Consider the following 22125-nt stretch of genomic DNA (forward strand, 5'->3'; position numbering starts at 1 on the left):
TGCAGTTGTTGTGTAGGCCAGTTGTTCACATCAGGGATAGAAAAGAGATGATAACTTACTGCATTACCATTATGTACAGATTCATAAACAAAATTTTGTCCACCTGAATTAACTTGGAAAATACAGGTGGTCCAAATTTTGTTTCTGGGTCTGTACTTTACTTAAAATTTTCTCAGAACAAGTTGTGTAAGTATTACAGGGATCTAGCACTGAACCACAGAGTTGTGTCAACTGTTTCAGGATGAGTGTTTATTCCGTGAAGATGTCTCCACCAGTGTGGAAGGGAAGTCTCTCCGAATTGAGGCAAGTGATAGTCTGCTGTTGGAGAAAGTATTTCAGTTAGCAGCACCTCCAGGGCCAGGTCACTGATATATCTTTCAGTGGTAGTTGTCTATACCAGTGGTTCCCAAAGTGTGCTGGGGATCCGCCAACTCTTATCAGGGAATCTCCTGTTGGTAATATATATTTTGAAATAAATAACAAATACTACCGTTTTTCTCGATGTGATTGTACGATACTATACACTACTGTACAGCTCTATTCAACGTTATTGGCCCTTGTTCTTGGTTGTTTGGCTAGTGAGCGAGCTGTGTGTTGCGTCATAAGAAAGAAATTTAATCACAAGTGTGCATAGGAGGGGAAGAGGAAAGAGGAAGGATGAAAATAATATCTGTGCTTGTGGCTGAGGGACACTCATGTCAAGAAATATAAGTTATCATGACATTGTTTAGTCAACATATGTAGTGGTTAGTAACGGGACGTGTGGAAGAATATTGTGTTTTTAAGGCGGAGTGTACCGCAACATAAGAAGGACGTATTAGATGTTATATGACTGTGCAGCCTGACTTGTGTGACCCAGTCTGCCAGTAGTAATGAGTAACTCGCTCTTAGTGTATCTACTTACTTTTTGCAGTAGCCAAAATCCCTGAATCAAGCTGTACTTGTGAAAGTTAGTATATCGGCAAGGGTAGATGACCAGATCTCACCCTTGCATGAGCTCGCCTTCAAGTTGTTTAACCCTTCAGTACTCGCGTGGATTACAATAGTAATCCACTGATATTTAATCCTGTATTACGTCACCGCCTGCAGCACTGCGTAGCTGAGCGTCAATGCAATTTCTCGTCACAGTCTAAGTGAGGCATTACTGGTGTTTAGACGTATTTGTCGCAACGCTTTGGAAAGTTATACGGAGTTTTATCAAGTTATACGCAGTTTTTCCGAGTGGATTACCATTGTAATCCACGCGAGTACTGACGTCAGTTTCTTGCTCAGGTAAGTGAAATAGTTTTTATATGGTTATGAGTGATGCAATGCAGGAACTTTATGAAAAAAGTGTGTGATATCGTTCCATCCTCTTTGTAGTTGGCTCCAATGGGTACGGAAAATACAAGCAATATTTGCATGTGGCTAGATGAAGATCTGGATGTTGGCATTGAAAATGAAAGTGATGATGAAAGCAACAAAGAAGATCTTTTGAATGAAGTTCACGATTCTAATTCAGAACAAGACAATGAGGAGGAGGATGATGATTATGGTGATGGTGATGGTGATGAAAGACTAATGTCTATAAATGATGGAAACTGCTATACGGGAAGAGACAACACTACAATTTGGCAGGAAGAACCAGTATCTCTACGAGGGAGAAGAAGAGCACAAAATATAGTGATTCATTTACCGGGCCCTAAAAGAGCTGCAAAAAATGCGCGGACACACACAGAGTGTTTTGACTGCTTTATTGATCAGACAATAATCAATGTAATAGTAAGGTGTACTAATATTTATATTGAAAAAGTGAAGCGTAATTACGGACGTGACAGAGATTGCAAATTAACAAATGACGTTGAAATTCGAGCACTCTTAGGTATTTTGTATTTTGCCGGTGCTTTGAAATCGGGAAGACTGAACGTAAGAGAACTATGGGATAAAAATGGAACAGGTATAGAGTCAATTTACCTGACTATGACCTACAATAGATTCCAATTTTTGTTACGATGTCTACGCTTTGATAACATTCATGACAGGCAGGAAAGGAAAGAAATTGATAAACTGGCTGCTGTACGTGAAGTGTTCGAGTTATTTGTTCAGAATTCACAAAGGTGCTACATTCCAAGCGAATATGTAACTATAGACGAGCAGTTGGTTGCATTCAGAGGACGATGTCCCATGAAAGTGTATATACCTACTAAACCAGCAAAATATGGGATCAAAATTTTTGCTAAGGTGGATGTGAAAACATATTACACTCATAACTTGGAAATTTATGCTGGTATTCAACCAGATGGTCCATTTCACCAAAGTAACAGTGCACATGCAGTGGTGAAGAGGCTGGTTCATCCCATCAAAGGAACAGGAAGAAATGTGACCACCGATAACTGGTTCACGAGCATACCTCTGTGTTTAGATCTTCTAGAAAATGACAAAATTACACTTGTAGGAACCTTGAAAAAAAAAAACAAGAGAAATCCCTCCTCATTTCACAACTACTCAAGACAGGGAAGTTAACAGTACATTTTTTGGATTCAATGAAAACTGCACAATTATTTCGTATGTACCAAAGAAAAACAAAACAGTGTTAACATTATCAACCATGCATTATGATAAGGCAATGGATGAGGAAACAGGAGGAAGCCAGAAGCCTGAAATAATATCTTTCTATAATAGAACTAAATGTGCTGTGGATGTCCTGGACCAGTTATGCTCAGCCTATGATGTAAGCAGAAATTCACGCCGCTGGCCTCTGACTATTTTCTTTGACTTACTAAACATAGCAGGTGTCAATGCTCTTGTTGTTTATTCTGCAAACAAACAAAAAATTCTACGGAAAAACTTCCTAAAAACCCTTGCTCTGGACCTAATGAAGCCACTAATTTCCGAGCGTATCACCCAACAGACAATTCCAAGAGAAATAAAGAGAAGAGGAGAGCAACTGTTAGGCATTCCACAAACAGGTCAAGAAGAAGGAACACGGCCAGAAGGTATTGGTAGGTGCTACATGTGTGGTAGAACAAGAAACAAGAGCACAAGACAATCTTGTTCCCAGTGCTTGAAGAGAATTTGTCCTACTCATTCAGATGTAATTTGTTTGAACTGTGTAGAAGAAATGCATAGGCCTACTCAGATAATTGAATCAGATGTAGATTAGACTCACGTGTGTAAAGTGTGAAATGCAAACATAAACATGAAAGTGCATCAATATCCTTCTTACAATACACAAAAACATCTGTAAAATATTACAAGTGAAGTGAGAATGATTGTTATATCCTTGAATTTTTTCATTGCTACACCCCTGAGTGAGGTATTCGGTTATCAAATATGACGTAAGTAAGGTCAGCAGTAGTGAACTTGCGTTTCCCGTGGGAGAGATTAAGAGAGATCAAGAGTTCAGATGACCTTCAAACATCGAGTGAGCAACAATGCTAGATAACCTACATAATTATGATGATAGTGAACTAACTCATAACTATGATGCAACAATAAATTATGACTCAAAGACACGACCAGTGTTGAAATATTATGCAAACATGTCACTTGAATGCAATTTGTGTACTATCCATTTCATTATTAATATTTATATTTAATACGTTCCGTTATGCGTACCATATCTATTCTTATTACTGTAATAACTGAAAACAATATATTTCTTAACATTTAAATCTAATTCCAATGTTTAAACCTTGTCTGTAAACAAAAACAAATGTGGATTACCATTGTAATCCAGGTGAGTACTGGCGTTACGGAATTTAACGCGAGTAACGAAGGGTTAATAAATACGACTTTATTTTTTTTCAATTAAGGTAGTCAGTTCTATTGAACATTTTTGTCTGCTTGATGAAGGTGGTGAGTTATTAGTCCTTATCTAATTGGTGTGTGAATGTTTGTAGTTTTTTCTCTAGAGACCAACAGTGTAAGAATAAGTTTTTGTAAATGTGCTCGAAGAATTACGGTCTTAATTATTGTAAAATAAATTTGATTGGCAATGTTATTTAGTCAGAAATAAATTTTGACACGTAAGGTACTTTTAAAAAGAAACGAATTTCGTCAATAATTGTGCATATGTTCTGCTACTTTTATTGTGAAGTCAATTTTTATTCATTCAGTGCGAACAGGCTTATGTGAGGTGTTACTATTAAACTGTGTGCTAATAACCACGTGTCTTTGATTCCGAACATAATAATATTAATTTAATATTACGAATAATTTCAATTTTCATATTATACAGTGTCGTCTCAATGGATCAGTGACTAATAAAACACAACAAAAATTACAGTTCTACAAATTCAGAAACCAGTCGATCACCTTGTCGTGTATCACACCCTAGTGCTGCTAATTTAAAAACGGATGAATCAACCAAGAAAACGAACTCTGAATTATTAGCCCAGCACAATTGAATTGAGCCATCATGACTGTTATGTATACTGTACGGCAAAAAGAATCAGCCAATTCTTGGTTGTTAAAAATTCCAAGTTCCACTCCATGGTTCATAAATGTAAATGAACTGCTTTTGAACTGCTGTGATGTCCGTTCATTGAATTTTTTTTTTATTGGGTTATTTTACGACGCTGTATCAACATCTCAGGTTATTTAGCGTCTGAATGAAATGAAGGTGATAATGCCGGTGAAATGAATCCAGGGTCCAGCACCGAAAGTTACCCAGCATTTGCTCGTATTGGGTTGAGGGAAAACCCCGGAAAAAACCTCAACCAAGTAAGTTGCCCCGGCCGGGAATCAAACCCGGGCCACCTGGTTTCGGGGCCAGACGTGCTGACCGTTACTCCACAGGTGTGGACTTCGTTCATTGAAAGTCGTCCATCTACAATGTAGTCAACCTTACAAGATTGTTTGGCATACGGGTAAGATGAATGCTTTCTGTTTCATAGATTGTGAGTTCGCCACTGGGTAGAGTAAAATTATTTTTTATTTTCGTTTTTAATTGATTTATTTTAAATGTTAAATGACATTTGTTAATAAACTTCGTTAGCGGTATGCCTGTCTTATAAAAATTAGTGGGCAATAATACTTTTACAAGACTGCAATCACTCTGGCTCCTCTTGATGTAGAATAACCTACGGCCTAGGTGAACCAGGGCAATGATTTGTTGATGGATTTCTTGTCTGCCATCTTCAAGAGTAATGACGAGACAAACCGTTTTATTTATAGACAGGAATATTGCTTACGAAAGGGTGGGGTTTGTTATTTATTAGAGTTTGAGCATATGTTGTAACAGTTTTGCGAGACATATGATGGGAAATTTGTAATTTAAAATATGGAGTTTTACTCTTCAGAGGCCCTGATGTATCTAAAATCAACCCTTCATTTAATTTTATAACATATTTCACACTCTGAAACAAAGCTGCAGCAAATTTAAATGGTTTAATTATATGTCATTTGGTGAACTAAGGCTTTGACGAGACGAGCATGTGCAGCATTATGTTGTTATATTAATATGATTAGCAACAATGTGTGTCTGAAGAGTTATAAAATTTCAATGTTTGTGAAAATGTGTGCTTTTGTTTTTTATACTTCATAATTAAAAAAAAAACATTGCCTTTGATGGAGAAGTGAGAGCCATAAAAACTGCTCTCACACAATTATTGCCTCGGTTATCAACATTTTCAAATGCTGTAATTCTGTGTGACTCCCAAGCTGCAATATCCGCCATCACCAACAACTCTAACTCTCCACCTTGTCCTGATATACATGAATTTAGGAAAATAATTAGGAACCTTACTGAGCAAAACAAAAAAGTGGTCCTGCAGTGGATACCATTCCATTGTGGTATCCCTGGGAATGAAATAGCTGATTCTCTTGCAAAAAAAGGCACTAAAATCCTGCCTTATGTTTGTGAAGTACCCTACAGTTGAGCATCAACTATCATACGACAGAAGGTAAAGGAAACTTACAAAAAATCTCTGCAAGATAACATAAGCACCTCTGAATGGAAAGGCAATGTCACTTCGGTACCAGATTGGCCAAGGAGAGAAGCAGTTGCCGAATTCCGATCAGCAACTGGACATGATTGCTTGGGTAAACATCTATGCTGCATTGGTTTACTCCAGAAGCCTAACTGCCCACTCTGCAACCAGAACACCGTAATGGACTCAGACCAGCTAATGGATTGTCCCAATCTGTCCTCCACAACACTGGTAGAGAAGTACTGGGAAGCAAGAGAGAAGATGATGGCCATCCAAATTCCATCATTCTTGATGAGATGAACTATTTTTGTACTCTTCTCACCGTTTATTTGTATATTTGTTTACTTATCTTACACTATCGCATGTTGCCATTATCATGGCTAAAGATAAACTCTACAGCCCTGCATTAAATAAATAAATAAAAATAAATAATTAAAAAAAACTTTACAAAACTTTTATGTTCAGAAACATCTCTGTATATCACCTGTAAAATTTTCGATTTCTGTAGCGTTTACATTTTGTATAACGACATTTTCAGTTGCAGAGGTCATTCAGCATCAAAATTCAACATAAGTGAGAAATGTCCAACAAATTCTGACTGGAGTCCCCTAACAAGGACAAAATTTGTTACGTTCTGTAAATCTAAGACATGGGACCCACAGCTTTACTTTCCTTCTGCAACAAGTTGTGTCAACAACTTTTATCTTCTTGGCCAAATTTGAGCCAACGAACCTCAGACTCATTGGGTAGCATGGTAACCACTAGACCCTAGGCCACTATGCTGAGAAGTATGAGAAAGTAAAATAACTTCGTGCACTCATTTATTTTGGGGGGGGGGGGGGAAGTCTAAATGAGTTCTCAATTTAGTCATTTGTTATGTGAAATCTATTAAATGTACCGTTGAGAAATGTGTGCTTGGGAAGGTAAACTCTCAAAGTTTAATTCTCCTGCATTGGTTCCAGTGTCATCTGCCAGGACAGAACAGCTAAATAAAATGGTGACAAGTGGAGAACATAAAGCATTTTGTGTTGTTGATTTTCATATAAACAAGTTTGTTGTAAGCATTTTATTTTATGGTTTCTTATAGCTCTTAATTTCCGAAGGTATGTATTTTTTTTATAAATATATGTATTTCATGCCAGTGGTACACAAATTTTACTTGTGCAATCGGAAACTTACTGTCCACTAAACTGCTAACAAACCACCTTCACCCACTCGGTGGCAAGTCAATTCGTAAGTGGTATGTACAATCGATCAGATGACATCAACAGGGAAAGAAGCAGTGGAACATGTCTGCAAATTGTATAAGGAGCTTTCAGGAATCGAACTACCATGCAGGCCGAGAACTTGGTATCCCGCAGAAAACTGTATATCAATTTCTGCGGAGATATGCTACTGTCTGCTGTTACTTCAAACCCTGAAGAAGACTGAAGTCTGTGAATATTTTCTCTGCTGAAATTCTCAGTTAGTTTCCCTGAAAAGCTATTTGTAGCGATGAAAAAATATTCCTCATTTCAGGGAAAGTGAATAGATATAACGTTAGGATTTGGGACATTGATAATCCTCACACATTCTTGGAACATGAAGGTGATTCTCTCATACTCAATGTCTTCTATGCCATTTCTCACTGAAAGATTTATGGGCCCATTTTCTTCATTGAAACTACTGAGACAGGAGCTGTGCTGCAGCTGGAAGAAGAAAGTGCTGACTTCATTTTTCAACAGGATATGGTGTCTCCTCCACATTACCATAACATCATTTAGGGCCACCTCAATGATGATTGCCACAATCATAGATCAGGCGTGCAGCTGAGGGGGATCAAGAGCCGTTTGGCCACCATTTTCAGCAAATCTCACCCGTGTGATTTCTTGTTTCCCCCCCCCCCCTCTTTCTGAGGAGGGCTTGCACCGCAGCTGACTTCTTTATTGTGGGATGATTGTTGAAGTCCTTAGGACTACATATGTGAGTGTGTGATTGACTGTTTTGCCATCTTATCAATTCAACTACGGCATCCAGATCTAACAGAATCTCCCTGCTGATATTCCGCAGCCTTCTCAGTTCGATGGCATCTGTTTGCAAATCGCGCATTACGTTCTACTGTATCCTATATTGACCTGAAGATCGAAGCACAGCAGATACTGCGACCCACCACAGTGCCATCTGTCTACCGTAATTCACTGTGGAAGCCCCTTTGGCTCCCTGAGATCTATGCAGCTCCTCCAGACAGACGATACCTGTAGGGCAATCATGGCACCACGTCTGCTGAATCTCCTAGTCAACCTAAAACTATTGAAGATGATAGATGAAGTTGAAATTAATGAAGGAGAAATGAGTCTGAGTCCAACACTGAAAGTTAATCAAGCAATTTTGCTTCAACTGGTTGAAAAGGGGGAAAACCTTGGAAAAAACCAACCATGTAACTTGTCTCAAATAGGATTTGAATCCGAGCTTGCTCATTTCACAGTCGGACATGATAACCATTACTCCACAGTGGCTGACTCCTGTGGAGTTTCATTGAGGATCTTATTTTTGTACCACCACTTGCAACAAAGCTAGTTGACCTACTTGCACACATCACATCAGCCATCAGAGAGATTAGTCGTGATATACTGTAAGGAGTTTGGTGGGAACTTGATTACAGGCTTGAATTATGCAATGTTATGTATGGAATGCACATTAAGCACTGTAATATGTTTGGAAAAAAAAATACAATATTGTGAGTTTTCCTTTGCATCAGTACTAATTTTGTGTCTACCTGCGTTATATCGAACTTGAGTAATTAATTATTGACAATGAGGACTTTCTCTCTCTCTCCCCTGCCCCAATCTCTCCCTTCTTCTTCTCCCTCCCCTTCTCTCCCCTCCCGATCCTAATCACTTTCCATTCCCCCCCCCCCTCTCTCTCTCTCTCGTGCGTGCGTGCGTGTATGTACTTATACACACATCTCCCTCCACTTTCAACTCCCTTATTTCTCTCACTTGAAAAGTAGTGTCAGTGAAGTTGTTCTGGTAAAGAAGAATGAAAAAGAAGAAATACTTGAATTAATAATATAATTCATTGAAAACAGATTCATAAACAAATGAAGTAAAATTACACATATTTTATACAAATATAGTTACAAAAATAAAACAGCACAGTCACTTCATAACATCATTAATGCTCTTTTGGCAACTCTTTCTTTCTTCTTTTTCTGTCGATCCTTGTTCTTCTTTTCTAGGGTGGCATCCCTGAACAGTTGAATTCCTTCCTTTGCTTCCAGCTCTCTCTGTAGGAACTGAAGTCCATGCAGGTTGTAGCCCACCATGTCCTGGAGCAAGCAGAAAACCAAGAGTGTGAGTACTTTCCTTTATAATTATACATAATAATTGTATTATTTAGGACGAAATTTTAATTTCTAAGCCACTGCCATTAATGTTAAAATAAATGGCATGATGTTAATTGCGTATATACTTTCTAGTACAATATTCATAGCAAGTATAACACGGTCATTTTGAAGAAATTTGTGTCTAACCATTTACATTGTTATTAATGTCTGGGGAGTAATTTCATAGAAGAGGTGCAATGAGCACAAAGCAAACCGTAAAGTACCTATATCTCAATGGCATCTTATCAATGATGTCGAAAAATCACTTTGAATTATTAAAAAAAAAAAATTAACAATTAAAGCAAGTATCTATAAATGTGTAAAATATATAAATTTCATCTGGTATTATTTGTCATGTACTCTGTTCCATGTCGATTTGAATAATATGCAATGTTAAGAAAAACTGATATTCAAGAACTATTATAAAATAATAATTATTTCACCGTCATCCATATTATCTAGTTAGTATTATGCAACGTAACTATAAGTACGTATGTTATGTGACTGTTTTCAAGTTCTTGCTCAGTGGTTAGGCCTAAGACACTATATTATTAGGTAGAACATAGAACTGAAGTTGTATAGAATCTTGTCTAAGCCAAAGGTAAATGTAATTTGTAAGTAATTGAAATATACTGTGTCCACACTAATAGTATGGAGAAATAATAGCTTATAATTTCACAACCATATATTAAAATTCCTTAAGATAAAGCTCAATCAATAGAAAAACTCTCCAAGATTTCGTTTCACACATTTTCCATGGCCATTGTGTGAAATGTTTCGTTTCAAACTTATTGTTGCATGAATGAAAATTTGCAATTATCGGTCTAGTTCCTTATCAATAGAGATGTGGAGGGTACAGCAAAAAGTTCAATGCATGTTCTGATTTGCAGAATTGAATTCAGTTACGCATGTTCAGCGGCGCATACGGAGGGAATGGAATGTGGATCCTCCTACACGCAAATCCATTTACGAGTGGGATAGAACTCTAAGAGATAATGGAAGCTTGATTTCAAAAACAAGAAAACATTCTAAAAACCATGTGGCCGAAATGACTGTGGATCAGGTGCTTCAGTCATTTGCTAGATGCCCACGTAAATCACGTATCTTGATATGCTGGAGATCTTTGCTATTTCGCAATTTCCGCCGGATTTAACATTTCAGCCGGATGGTACTCAACCAGACTTCCATCAAAATGTTGAAACGTTTTTGGATGTAACCTTCCCAAGAAATTGGATTGGTAGGGGTGGGCCAACTTCCTGGCCACCTAGATTCCCGGATTTAACTCCTTTGGATTTTTTTGCATGGGGATTTATTAAAAATTTTGTGTACAGCAGAAAAATTCGTAATTTGATTGATTTGAGACAGCGTATCATTCAAGCAGTTGAGCTTATAACACTTGATATGTTGGTGAACACCTGGCGAGAGGTTGAGTATCATTTTTGTATCTGTCGAGCTAGTGGAAATAACTTTTTCAGTTACTCTATGCAATGCAAAGAAATTTATTTAATAAACCTTATGCAAGTTCTATAGCTATAAGCTGTTATTTCTGTATACTTTTAGTGTGGACACAGTGTATATAAAAATAAGGTAGATACACACACACACACTTAATTTCTAACCCCGCAATTGAAGTGGTCTCTCCCCCCCCCCTCTGTCCCCCTTTTCACTCTCTCTCCCCCTTTTCTCCCTCCCTCCTCCCCTCTCCAATATCTTTATAAGAATTATACAGAACCAAAATTCTGACAGTGTTCAGGATCGAGGTCCACACCTGTGGAGTAACGGTTAGCGCGTCTAGCCGTGAAACCAGGTGGCTTGGGTTCGATTCCCGGTCGGGGCAAGTTACCTGGTTGAGGTTTTTTCTGGGGTTTTCCCTCAACCCAATATGAGCAAATGCTGGGTAACTTTCGGTGTTGGACCCCGGACTCATTTCACCGGCATTATCACCTTCATCTCATTCAGACGCTGAATAACCTAAGCTGTTGATAAAGCGTCGTAAAATAACCTACTAAAATAAAATAAATTCAGGATCGAACAGTAACCATGTTATGTGCATTCTGTGGGTTATAATGGGACTGTGATATTCACCCTGAGCTGGGTGACCCTGTTGATGGCCAGCTGCTGGAGTTTCCCCACAATGGGAAGCAATGCCTGGTTGTTGACGATGGGACTGTGATGCACCCTGAAGAGGAAAATCATGGTACGACACACCAGCTCAGTCTGATGGCCTCTGTCCAATAGTGCTGGCAGCTGCCCCAACAGTTCGCACACGGATGTGAATGGCAGCAGAAGGAGGGCTTCTTCTAGATCACTGAAACATATTCCAGTCATTAAAGCTGTAGTGAACCTGACTATACCAGCTATCTTATCTTTGTTAATATAATTTGTATCTACTTCTGTGCTATGGAAGAAGAAAAGAGGAAGAGGGCAAAAGGGGAAAGGAAATAACTAAAGAAACTAGAGGAAAAAGGACGAAATGGAGAAAGAGAATTACCAGCAAGGAAGAGAAAGTAGAGGACTAAGTAAAGAAATGAAGCGAGAGAAGAGGAGAAAGAGGGAAACAGAAGAAGAAAGAGAGAAATAATAGTGAAATGAAAGGAGAAGAGAATAAAGAGAAACTTGAAAAAGAAAAAAATCAAGGCAGAAATGAAAAGTGAGGCAAAGACAAAAGACGAAACAGAATAAAAAGAGAAAGAGACGAAAACGAAAAAAAATTATGCATATTTTTACGTAGAACTGCATATAGATTCGATTACATATCTTTACATAGAACTACGTAAACAAACATCTCAAACAGCAGAAATAACTAAAATACTCTCTCAATTAATATCACTCAATAAAAGAATTGTATTCCAATGGATACCATCCCATTGTGGAATCCTGGGAAACGAGAATGCGGATGCTTTAGCAAAGAAGGGCAGCACTGCTACTTACAGACCTGTTACTAAATCTACGTATTACTCTGTGAAAAGATTTATTAAATCTACATACTTAGACTTCAACAAACAAAATGTGATAACACAATCTCAAGGGAAAAAATGGAACTCTCTGCAGCAAAATCCCCAGTTAATTCCCGATTTACCACGAAAATCGTCTGTAGCTGCATTTAGATTGGCAACAGGCCATGATTGTTTGGCCAAACACCTGCATAGAATTGGAATATATCAGTCCCCTAACGGCCCATTGTGCAACTCAAACCAAGAAATGGATTTGGAACACCTCAAAATTTGTGCTTCAGTGGCTGGCCATGATAATATCTTTGAAAAATATTGGAGTGCAAGAGGTCAAATGACTTTGTTGTCAAACGCCTGGCATTAGAAAACAACAACATAGAACTACGTGAATGCAATCATCTGTCAACCGGTGCATAGCTTTACTATTCTTTATGTAGAACTACATACAGATGCAATCACTGTTGACAGGTGCATAGCTTTACTATTATGCGTATTTTTACGTAGAACTACATATAGATCTGTCAACAGGTGCATAGCTTTACTATTCTTTATGAAGAACTACATGTAGATGTGATTACTGTTGACAGGTGCATAGCTTTACTATTATGCATATTTGTACGTAGAGCTACATATAGATGTGATTACATATCTTTACTTAGAACTACGTGAGTGCAATCATCTGCCAACAGGTGCATAGCTTTACTATTCTTTATGTAGAACTACATATAGATGCAATCACTGTTGTCAGGTGCATAGCTTTACTATAATGCATATTTTTACGTACAACTACATATAGATGCGATTACCTATTGACAGGTGCATAACTTTACTTCTCTGCCTATCTTTATGTAGAGCTACATGAATGTAATCACCTATCGACAGGTGCATAGATTTATTATTCTGCATATCTTTACATAGAACTATATGTAGATATGATCACTGTTGACAGGTGAATAGATGTACTATGCTGTATATCTTCACGTAGAACTGCAGCAGCAGCAATGACAATGACGCGACAACAACAACATACAGGGCTACTACAAAAGAATCATTCGTTTTTAAACTGCTATATTTTCCATACAACAATGAGTGATACATCAAAAGAACCGTACACCCAACACATTTATTCCCACATTCTGTGTGTGACCCTCAGGTGACACGACATACAGTCCAGTTCGTTCCACACATTGTGTAGCATTGTCCTGTCAATTGCCATTACTGCATTATTGATGCGCTCCCTCAGCTGTACCAGTGTTTATGGCAGTGGAGGTACGTAGACGCAGTCCTTAATGTACCCTCAAAGGTAGAAGAACATGGTGTTAGGTCTGGTGACCCGGGGGCCAAGGGAACAGAGCTCGGTCATGTGCACCAATACACCCAATCCAGCGATTTGGCAGTTCATGGTTCAGGTATTCACGAACATAAAGCATCCAATGAGGGAGTGCCCAGTCTTGTTGGAAGACAAAATTGTCTCGCATATTCCAACACACAAAAATTTTTTTCTTGTTTTGTGACCATTTTGTGCAGGCACTACACTCGTGCTGCCAACTGGTGTACACAATCCAAACCAGGTGCGTTTCTGGTTCTTTTGATGCATCACTCATTGTTGTATGAGTAATACTTTGGAGAATATAGCAGCTTGAAAACGAATGATTCTCGTGTAGTAGCCCTGTACTATACTGTAACAGTAATAAGCTTCAATCATAGACGATGTTCATAATAAAATGTCTCAAGACTTGTGTATCTTGTATAGTGCAGAAACTTGTCCAATTTGGAAAATGTCAGTCCTTTGTGGCTCTGTTTGAACAAGTTTTACTGTACCATGAATATAATCATATAAATTACAGGTTAGATTTCTACTGCGTCTCAAAGTCATTTGTTTGTTGCAATTAGTCTGGTTACTTTCAGTGGGCCACACATATCCAAATAGTGTCAGAGATGCAACCCTTCAAAGGCATTTTAGACGATGACGATGGGGAACACGAGAAAGAGTAGTCTGATCCAGCTACATTTCTTCCCTGAAATATAGTGACATTCAGTCATTTACCTCGATCGTATTCTCTGCAGTATCTCTATGAGGAAGTCCTCTGGTGTCGAGGCCTGATAAGCCACCATGAGGGCAGGAGGTTGAGGTGGAGGTGGTGGTTTTTTTTTCTTAGATTCTGCTGCCTTCACCTGCTCATTGTACTCATCCAGCTTTGCTCGAAAGTCTCTGCATATCTCGAGACATTCTAGAAGTTGTTCTGCCTGCAGTAAAACACCAACACACTTAAGATTGATCACAACATCTTGATGTATAATACTGGTATAAGACTGGCAGAAATTTTCCTCAGTGAAAGAAGAAGAAGAAGAAAAGGAGAATGTGAAGAAAGGTGTAAAGGCTGTAACAATGAGGAACAGATTTAAAACCCATTCTCTGAAAGGAAGAGAAGAATATTAATCTTTGTTCCTAGACTTCTCCCCAGTGTTGTAGTTCATCATTACGCCTACAGAGTGGCTTACCCTTCATATTAGTATTCACTAACGTAAACAACTTCGTGAACAAAGTATATATATTCGAATCAGTCTGTACAGTCGCACTTACAGCATTCTCATATAACGAGTGACTTGTCTTTTACAAAGTAACATTTAGTAAGCCTTGACAAAGGTAACTATCTTGAGCCAATGTATACATTCACACTTACAGCCTTCTCACTGCCTACTGTCTTCTTGGATGGCAAGTTGAGTCCAATGTGTCCAGGCACTGTGGTTTCTTCTCCAGTCACCAGTGCTTCATTATCCAGTGCTTCTCGTTCCTCCTCAGCCTCGTCCTCCAGCACAAGAGGCTCAGCAGAGCGTTCAAACAGCCGCAGCACCCTGTCCGAACCACAGCTCACCACGTACTGGCCGTTCGGACTCACTGCCAAAGAGCGGGCTTCCCCATGATGAGCCTGCAAGCAAGTAAGTCATGCTAAAGTAAGAAATCGGATCCATTCACTATCTAGCTTTTGATATACAGTGAAACCTCTTTAATCCGACCACCAGAAATTGCACATAAAAAAGTGGTAGTCTAGAGAGGTAGTCTTTTTAAGGAGGTATCAACAATTTAGATTTATACAGTATTTAAATTTAGCATACAGCCTAATGAAGGATTTAAAACTCAACCTTTTCAGATTTCTTAGGATTCGTAAGAGACTAAAATTCAAGTATAACTTATCATACACAATGAATCGTACATTTAGTAGTGATATTCTCAATACTGTACAATGAAACAAAAAGCAGGTTGCAATACTACAGTAAAATTAGAAATACAAATTACTTTGCATACCAAGTTAGTCATTTTTCATGGTGTAATTATTTCAAAATGGATGTTTGTATAGATTTTTCAAATGTTTATCGATGATAATGTTTACATATTCTTTTTGAACTTCACTGATTAAATCATAAAGCTTTTTATTTCCTAATTCAAGAGCTAGAGACCTATGCATTGCAATACTGCCAACAGGATCTTTAATTGCCCTTTTAAATCTAATTTGTCAGGTAGGCCAAGAACTTGTTAGGGTACGGTATTATCAAAACTCATACAAACCCATCTTTCCTAAACCTTTTGTCAGAAGTAATATTGTAAATGGTCAGACAGACTTACTGTATCTTTTGACATGCAATTAGGAAAATAACTTAGCAGTAACCTTGAACAGTGAACCTGGCTTTATTGTTCCTTGCTGGCGCTGAAATGCCGTTTTTCTTAAAATTCTAAGGACAACACAATACAACTACCTCAGATGACCGATAGAATGGCTGGAAGCGGCCTGTGGGCAGGGCGAGAGTGAAGCATGTTTTTTTTTTTAATTCTAAGAATACTGTATAGGAATAATACTACAGTATTTTCAATTTTATTTTAAATTCTGGTCATCTTAAAGGGGAGAAACCATTTGTTTCGCAGTCAAAATCCATGGTTGTTGGTCGGGGAAATGGGTGGTCGTCTTAAAGAGGGACAAAATACATTGGTCTTACGAGAATAATATTGTGCCAGATAATAGTGGTCGGGAGTAGGGGTGGTTGTCTTAAAGGGATGGTCGTCTGGAGAAGTTTCACTGTACTACGAACTATTGGCTTACTGTATCTGCCTTCATACTTTTTATTATATACCATTATCAAAATGGTTACAACAGTGATTAGGGAGAGAATGCTATGCTGTGTCCTGGAAAACAGGATCAGTGGAATGTAAAATTATTGTAAATAAAAGTATGTATGTAATAAGAATAATGTCCACCGCTGTGGAGTAACAGCATGCCTGACTTTGAAATGAGCAGACCCAGATTCAAATCCAGTTGGGACAAGTTACCCGATTGAGATTTTTTCCAGGGTTTTCCCTCAACCCAATAAGAGCAAATTCTGGGTAACTTTCGGCATTGGACCCTGGACTCATTTTGCTGGCATTATCACCTTCATCTCATTCAGATGCTATATAACCATAGCAGGTGAAAAAGATTGTAAAATAACCATAGATAAATATAATAATAAATAAGAATATATCCAGTTATGCCAGTCTATTTTTTAAGAATGTTTGCAATTGTTTCATTTATAGTCAAATGCAGTAATTTCTTCCTTCCTTCCCCCCCCCCCACATAAAAACCCTATTTTACATGAGTATATTAGGGTTAAAGTTTTCTATTTACTTGAGATAATATAATATAAATACATTTTTAACATTTTTTTTTTCTGTCGATGTTATGAATAAGTGAAATGTAAACTTAATTTTACGATAGTTACAACTATCAGCACAAACACATGAGAAGTCTACATCAATCATAAAGAAAGCGCTTAATTATACGAAATACATTTAAAAAAATGATATCTGTAGATACAAAACATAATTGAATAACAATAACATAGACTTTGGCATGAAATAATACATATAGCGTCCATAAGTCAACAAATATTATGATACATACTAGAGCAATGTGGAATATACAGACAGACATACACAAGTAAATTTATAATTTACACACATCCTTTTATAGCATAGGATAGATGGACAATTCATAATACTTAAGGTTAAAATTTTCAAATAATACAAGAACAATATTGACACTTACAATTTTCCATTGATGTGGTTAATAAAATTAATGAATATTTTGAGACAACAATTTCTACTGAAAATGTAGTACAATGGCTTATTGTAGCTCATATTACATTTATTTAGGTGCATTTCAATGCTGTACCTTCTATATCCATAAAGTGGGCAATCAAATAACAAATGTTCTACTGTTTGTTCACTTCCACAAATGCATTCATTTCCGTTCTCTACATTAATATGAAATCTCCTGAAATATGAAAGAAATTTACCATGGCCGGATACAAATTGTGTGAGAATGAAATCAGGTATAAATAATGTGCACTTTAAGCGGCTATGTACATCGGGGAAGGATAGATCCTTCCTATAATTCGTCATCCCTTAAAAAAATATCAAACACACAAACTTTGGACCCAGTAGGGGACATGGGAACCATTAGATCACAAAGGTGATATGTTAGAAAAATCATATAAAAATTACGTGTGATCATGTTTTCATGGCAGCATACATCACCTGTAATGTGATGATCTTGTCAAAGGAGTCTGCATCCCATTGTTTGACTCGGCCATCCTTGCCACATGTGAAGAACTGGTGTGTTCGGGGCACAAACTGGAGACCTGTTACTGAGTCGTCGTGTGCAAACAGAGAGCGATGGCAGTCCCCGAAGTCCAGGCCCCAGATCTTGACATTTCGATCCGCAGAGCCGGTGGCAATGAGTGTAGAATCAGAACTGATGTCCATGCAGAGCACAGGGAGCTTGTGGCCATACAGAGAGATGAAGAACTGAGGGAAAATAATCCTTTATTAACAACAAGCAGGATTCAGATATTACTTCAAGTTGAAAAATCTAGTGAGATGGATAAATTGGGGGAACTCTAAACAGTGGCGTAGCATGAAATTTTGAGCAGGGGAAGCTAACTCAAGTTGTCTTTCATGCAATATGAGAAAACGTATTGCAAAAATATAGTCTTAAAATAAATAGTAGTCAATGTCAAGTCAGCAGTCGAAGATTGGTTGGAACATCGTAAGTAACACCAATAAGGCATGACCTCAAATGATACGTAGTAAAATATGATTTCACGGTTTACACATATCTCTAACAAATAGACACGTATACGTATAACATTAGCTCACTCCCTGTCATACTTAGAGAAATCACAATATTAGTATCATTACGTAACTATGCGTCTGTCTTTTGGTTGTGTCCTTCATTGACAGCAAAAGACTCGGTCATTTCTTTTTTAAATCACACTTTTGTTCGTAAGTCAGTCTTGATAATACAATTGTCCTAAAAAATTCAAGTAAATTAGTGTCAGGAACTGTTATTTCGCTCATTATTTATTATATCAGCCACAATGCACACTAACGCTTCAACTGAACACAACTGACGAAAAGGGATAACTCGGAAACTACTTATTTTAAATGTTAAAGCTAGCTTCTTGCTAGCCTTGCAACTAGGGTAGTTTAGTTAGAAAGGGATGGAAAATCTGCGGGGTGGATTACACAGAAGAAACCAGTCTGCTTGGAAGCTGGTGTGTGCAGGCTTCTTGTTTACTGCTGCATCACAAATCAACCTGAGCTGCCGCATCACAATATTTAACGCATAAATATAAATTCTATTAAAATTAATAAATAATTTTGTCCATAAACTGCACGTTTATTATGAAATTATTATTAACTGGGGAAGCTGAGCTTTTTAGCTTACATTGACGCTACGCCACTGACTCTAAATATTCGAAGTTAGAATGATATCAAGTCTCCACCTACAGTACAGTGACAATAGACAAACATCCATGCTACAAGGGGACTGGATAGTATGAAATGAAACTAGACTCATTTTTGCAACTCATTGCATGGATTTTCATGATAGTTTTTGTATATAATCCTAAGATTATAAAAAATAAGCATGCAAATTTTTAAATTTATAGTAATTACTATGGATTTAAAAATATTTTAATATGAAAGATATAATGAATAATTCGACCAACAAGTGTTGCCTTTTCCGCAGGAAACACTAGAGGTTCAGAATCAAAATTTTGTACCCACATTCTTTCATTTTATTAAACTTAAGTAGTTTCAATACAAATATTATTTAACATGTGAAGAATAAAACTAAAATTTGTACATACATTATTTTAATCATGTCTCAATAAATATTTGCATTATATTAATGAAATCTTATTCACATATATTCATACTATAGTTGCGATGCTGTTATTTCTGGCGTGACTCCTCCTCTTAGGAAGTGAAGGCTCTATAAAATCTAGGTAGGTAGTATCGTTCGCCATTTTTGTTCTTTCGTTGCTGAGCTACCATACGAAGAATCTATTTGCCACACCGTTAAACATTATCATGTCGTAGTTCCTATGATAATAAATTAAACTCACTGTAATTCAGCATATAATTGAGCGGCAAATAACGTCTTAATGTGCTTTCTGCGAACGCCAACGAAAGAGTCAAAATGGGGGCGATTATATTAAGTATTTATCGAGCCTTAAGAAAGAATAACGTTTTCCTCAGCAAATCACAAGATGCACACGTTTAAATGTAGCCGACCTGCAACGCGATTGGCTGCCAGAAATTAGAGCGACAGGACTATACAATACTTAAGAGATGTGTACAAATTCTGATAACTGTAGCTTACTGTAGTTTAAAGCATTTCTGAGAAAACAGGACACAAGTTCCTAAAATTTTCAGTAAAATAAAATTTAATTAAAATTGTCTTCTCTGGCATAAATATGATGTGCGTCCTATTAAAAAGACAATTTTAGGGCCTAATACTAGTAACTTCATAAATACATACATAATATACACCCTTGTGCAAATTAACGTGAACAAGCAGGTAAATTTAGTTTTATAAGTAATTAAATGCTAACAACTGTTTCCCTCCAGTTCTACACCACATTATTATACCCACTGTTGAGATAGTTAATTGTAGTTATTGCTTTTATTGGTTGTACTTGAAGTTTACCAATTTGCTTGTGTTTCTAGTTGTTGTAACATTTTATTTAGAAAGTATATTTACTTTTCTTTTAGCACGTGAAAAGTAAATAAATCTGATTTCTGTGCATGTATACTTCGTCTCACTCCCTTACTCCTGGCTTTCATACATAATAAAATGTTAATGTGCTAAAATATTTTGTAATCATGAGTTGACAGACCGGTATTATACTGTGCTTTTATGTAACAGAAACTGCACCTTAATAGTATCGTATTTTGTTCTTATCATATAAATTATAGCACAGTTTTTTATCCACAAGCTACCATTATACTAAACCTGAAAGAAGTGCAAGATAAAGGAGAGAAGGGAGAAAAAGGCAAAAGGGAAGATGAGATGGAAGAGAGAATCCGCAACAGAGGAAAACAAAAAAGAAGAGTGAAATGAGGACAAAAAATAGAATAAAGAGAACGAAGAAACTCATGCAATGATTTGTTTTGACTACAGTTCAAATAGTCACGAAGTTTGAGGGAATTTAATAAAGTCAGAGTTATATGGTTATCTTTACCTTGAGTGTATCCACAAAAAATATTTGGACTGTTGAATCAAGGAGAGCAACAGCTATCAGACGGTTGTTGGGTGAGATGCGGACACAGAGCACATTCTCCTCCAGCTTCAGGGTCCTTGTGTGTAGCACAGACAGCACCTTGGCCTTGCTCTCTGTGTTGTTGGGATCGTTGATCAATTCGAACTGCCAAAACTTGACTGTAGCATCACTTCCTCCAGAGACACAGCCACGCTGCATTACCATCATACAGGATGGTTCAGAAAAGTACACAAATGGATTGATTCAGAATAGTACATGGAGGCTGTTCAAAATAGTACAAATGAAGACGTTCAGATTATTAGACAAGGACGGTTCAAAACAGCACATACAGTGTGGCTCAAAATAGCACACATGAGATGGTTTATAGGTAACAGTCAAGTACCCGCCATTAATAACAAACAAACAATTAAGTAATTAATTAAATAAGTAAGCAATTAAATAACTAAGTAAGTACAGTCAACTTCGGATATAGTGCACTATATCCAAGGTTCACTAAAACTGAAGTGTCTGTTTTTATACTACTGACGTTGCTATACAAAGAGTTAATGCCCGTTTGGGACAGAGCATGTTCAATATCAGTACTAATATTCTCTTTATCTTCCAACTTAAACACTTTACGCTTTGACATCCTGATGTTCACAGTTCGAAACTTGAATCTAATCTGCCATATAGGTAGCAGGCACTGACCGATTTCGTATCTCTTCCCACTAGAGGTATGCTACTGTGTACTCGGCTTGGAATTTCCCTGGTTTCACTTTTACAAAGATGAGGGAGGAAGAGTTGAGTACCATTATACTATAATCCTTCCTATATTTACCCTTTGATCATCACTCTACACCCTTTTACAAAAGAAAACACTTTCTCTTCCTATTTTTCTAATAACCTCTTTTAAAAGAATCAGAATTAATCCTTCCTTTATCCCTCACTGCATACACTATTCTCTTTAACATGTTTCAAACTGTCCAGGAAGCTGAATGAATCCTTTGTCTTTCAATGCACTTAAGGAGTAGAAGGTTTGAGATTTTATTCTGAACATATTCTTGGAAGTTTATAGGACAAAGGGTTACCTAAATTACCATTTTGGCCATTTTAAAATTACATTTTCTTGGGAAAGTTCTAGTTTTAGGTTCACTATAACCGAAGCGAGGGTTCACTATAAACGGAAATATTAATGTACTTTTTAATGTATGTGGGTCGGGACCAATGATTTAGGTTCACTATAGCCGAATGTTCACTATATCCAGAGTTGACTTTATTTAAGTAATTACGTAAATAAATAAATAAATAAATAAATAAA

At 37.2% G+C, this 22125-nt stretch overlaps 1 protein-coding gene across 1 annotated transcript in view; it reads right to left on the reverse strand.

Annotated features, from left to right (window-relative positions):
- Positions 1 to 8945: 8945 nt before the first annotated feature.
- The window catches only part of LOC138698362 (WD repeat-containing protein 3), a 33731-nt gene continuing 20551 nt past the window's right edge, over positions 8946 to 22125 (reverse strand). The window contains exons 10-15 of the mRNA XM_069824219.1: positions 20790 to 21020; positions 17797 to 18066; positions 14912 to 15157; positions 14275 to 14474; positions 11362 to 11584; positions 8946 to 9219 (exon numbers count right to left, since the gene is read on the reverse strand). Coding sequence (XP_069680320.1) covers positions 9055 to 9219; positions 11362 to 11584; positions 14275 to 14474; positions 14912 to 15157; positions 17797 to 18066; positions 20790 to 21020 — 1335 coding nt within the window. The 3' untranslated portion in view covers positions 8946 to 9054. The remainder of the gene's footprint in view (positions 9220 to 11361; positions 11585 to 14274; positions 14475 to 14911; positions 15158 to 17796; positions 18067 to 20789; positions 21021 to 22125) is intronic.

This window comes from Periplaneta americana, chromosome 4 (assembly GCF_040183065.1).
Source record: "Periplaneta americana isolate PAMFEO1 chromosome 4, P.americana_PAMFEO1_priV1, whole genome shotgun sequence".
Lineage (NCBI taxonomy): Eukaryota > Metazoa > Arthropoda > Insecta > Blattodea > Blattidae > Periplaneta > Periplaneta americana.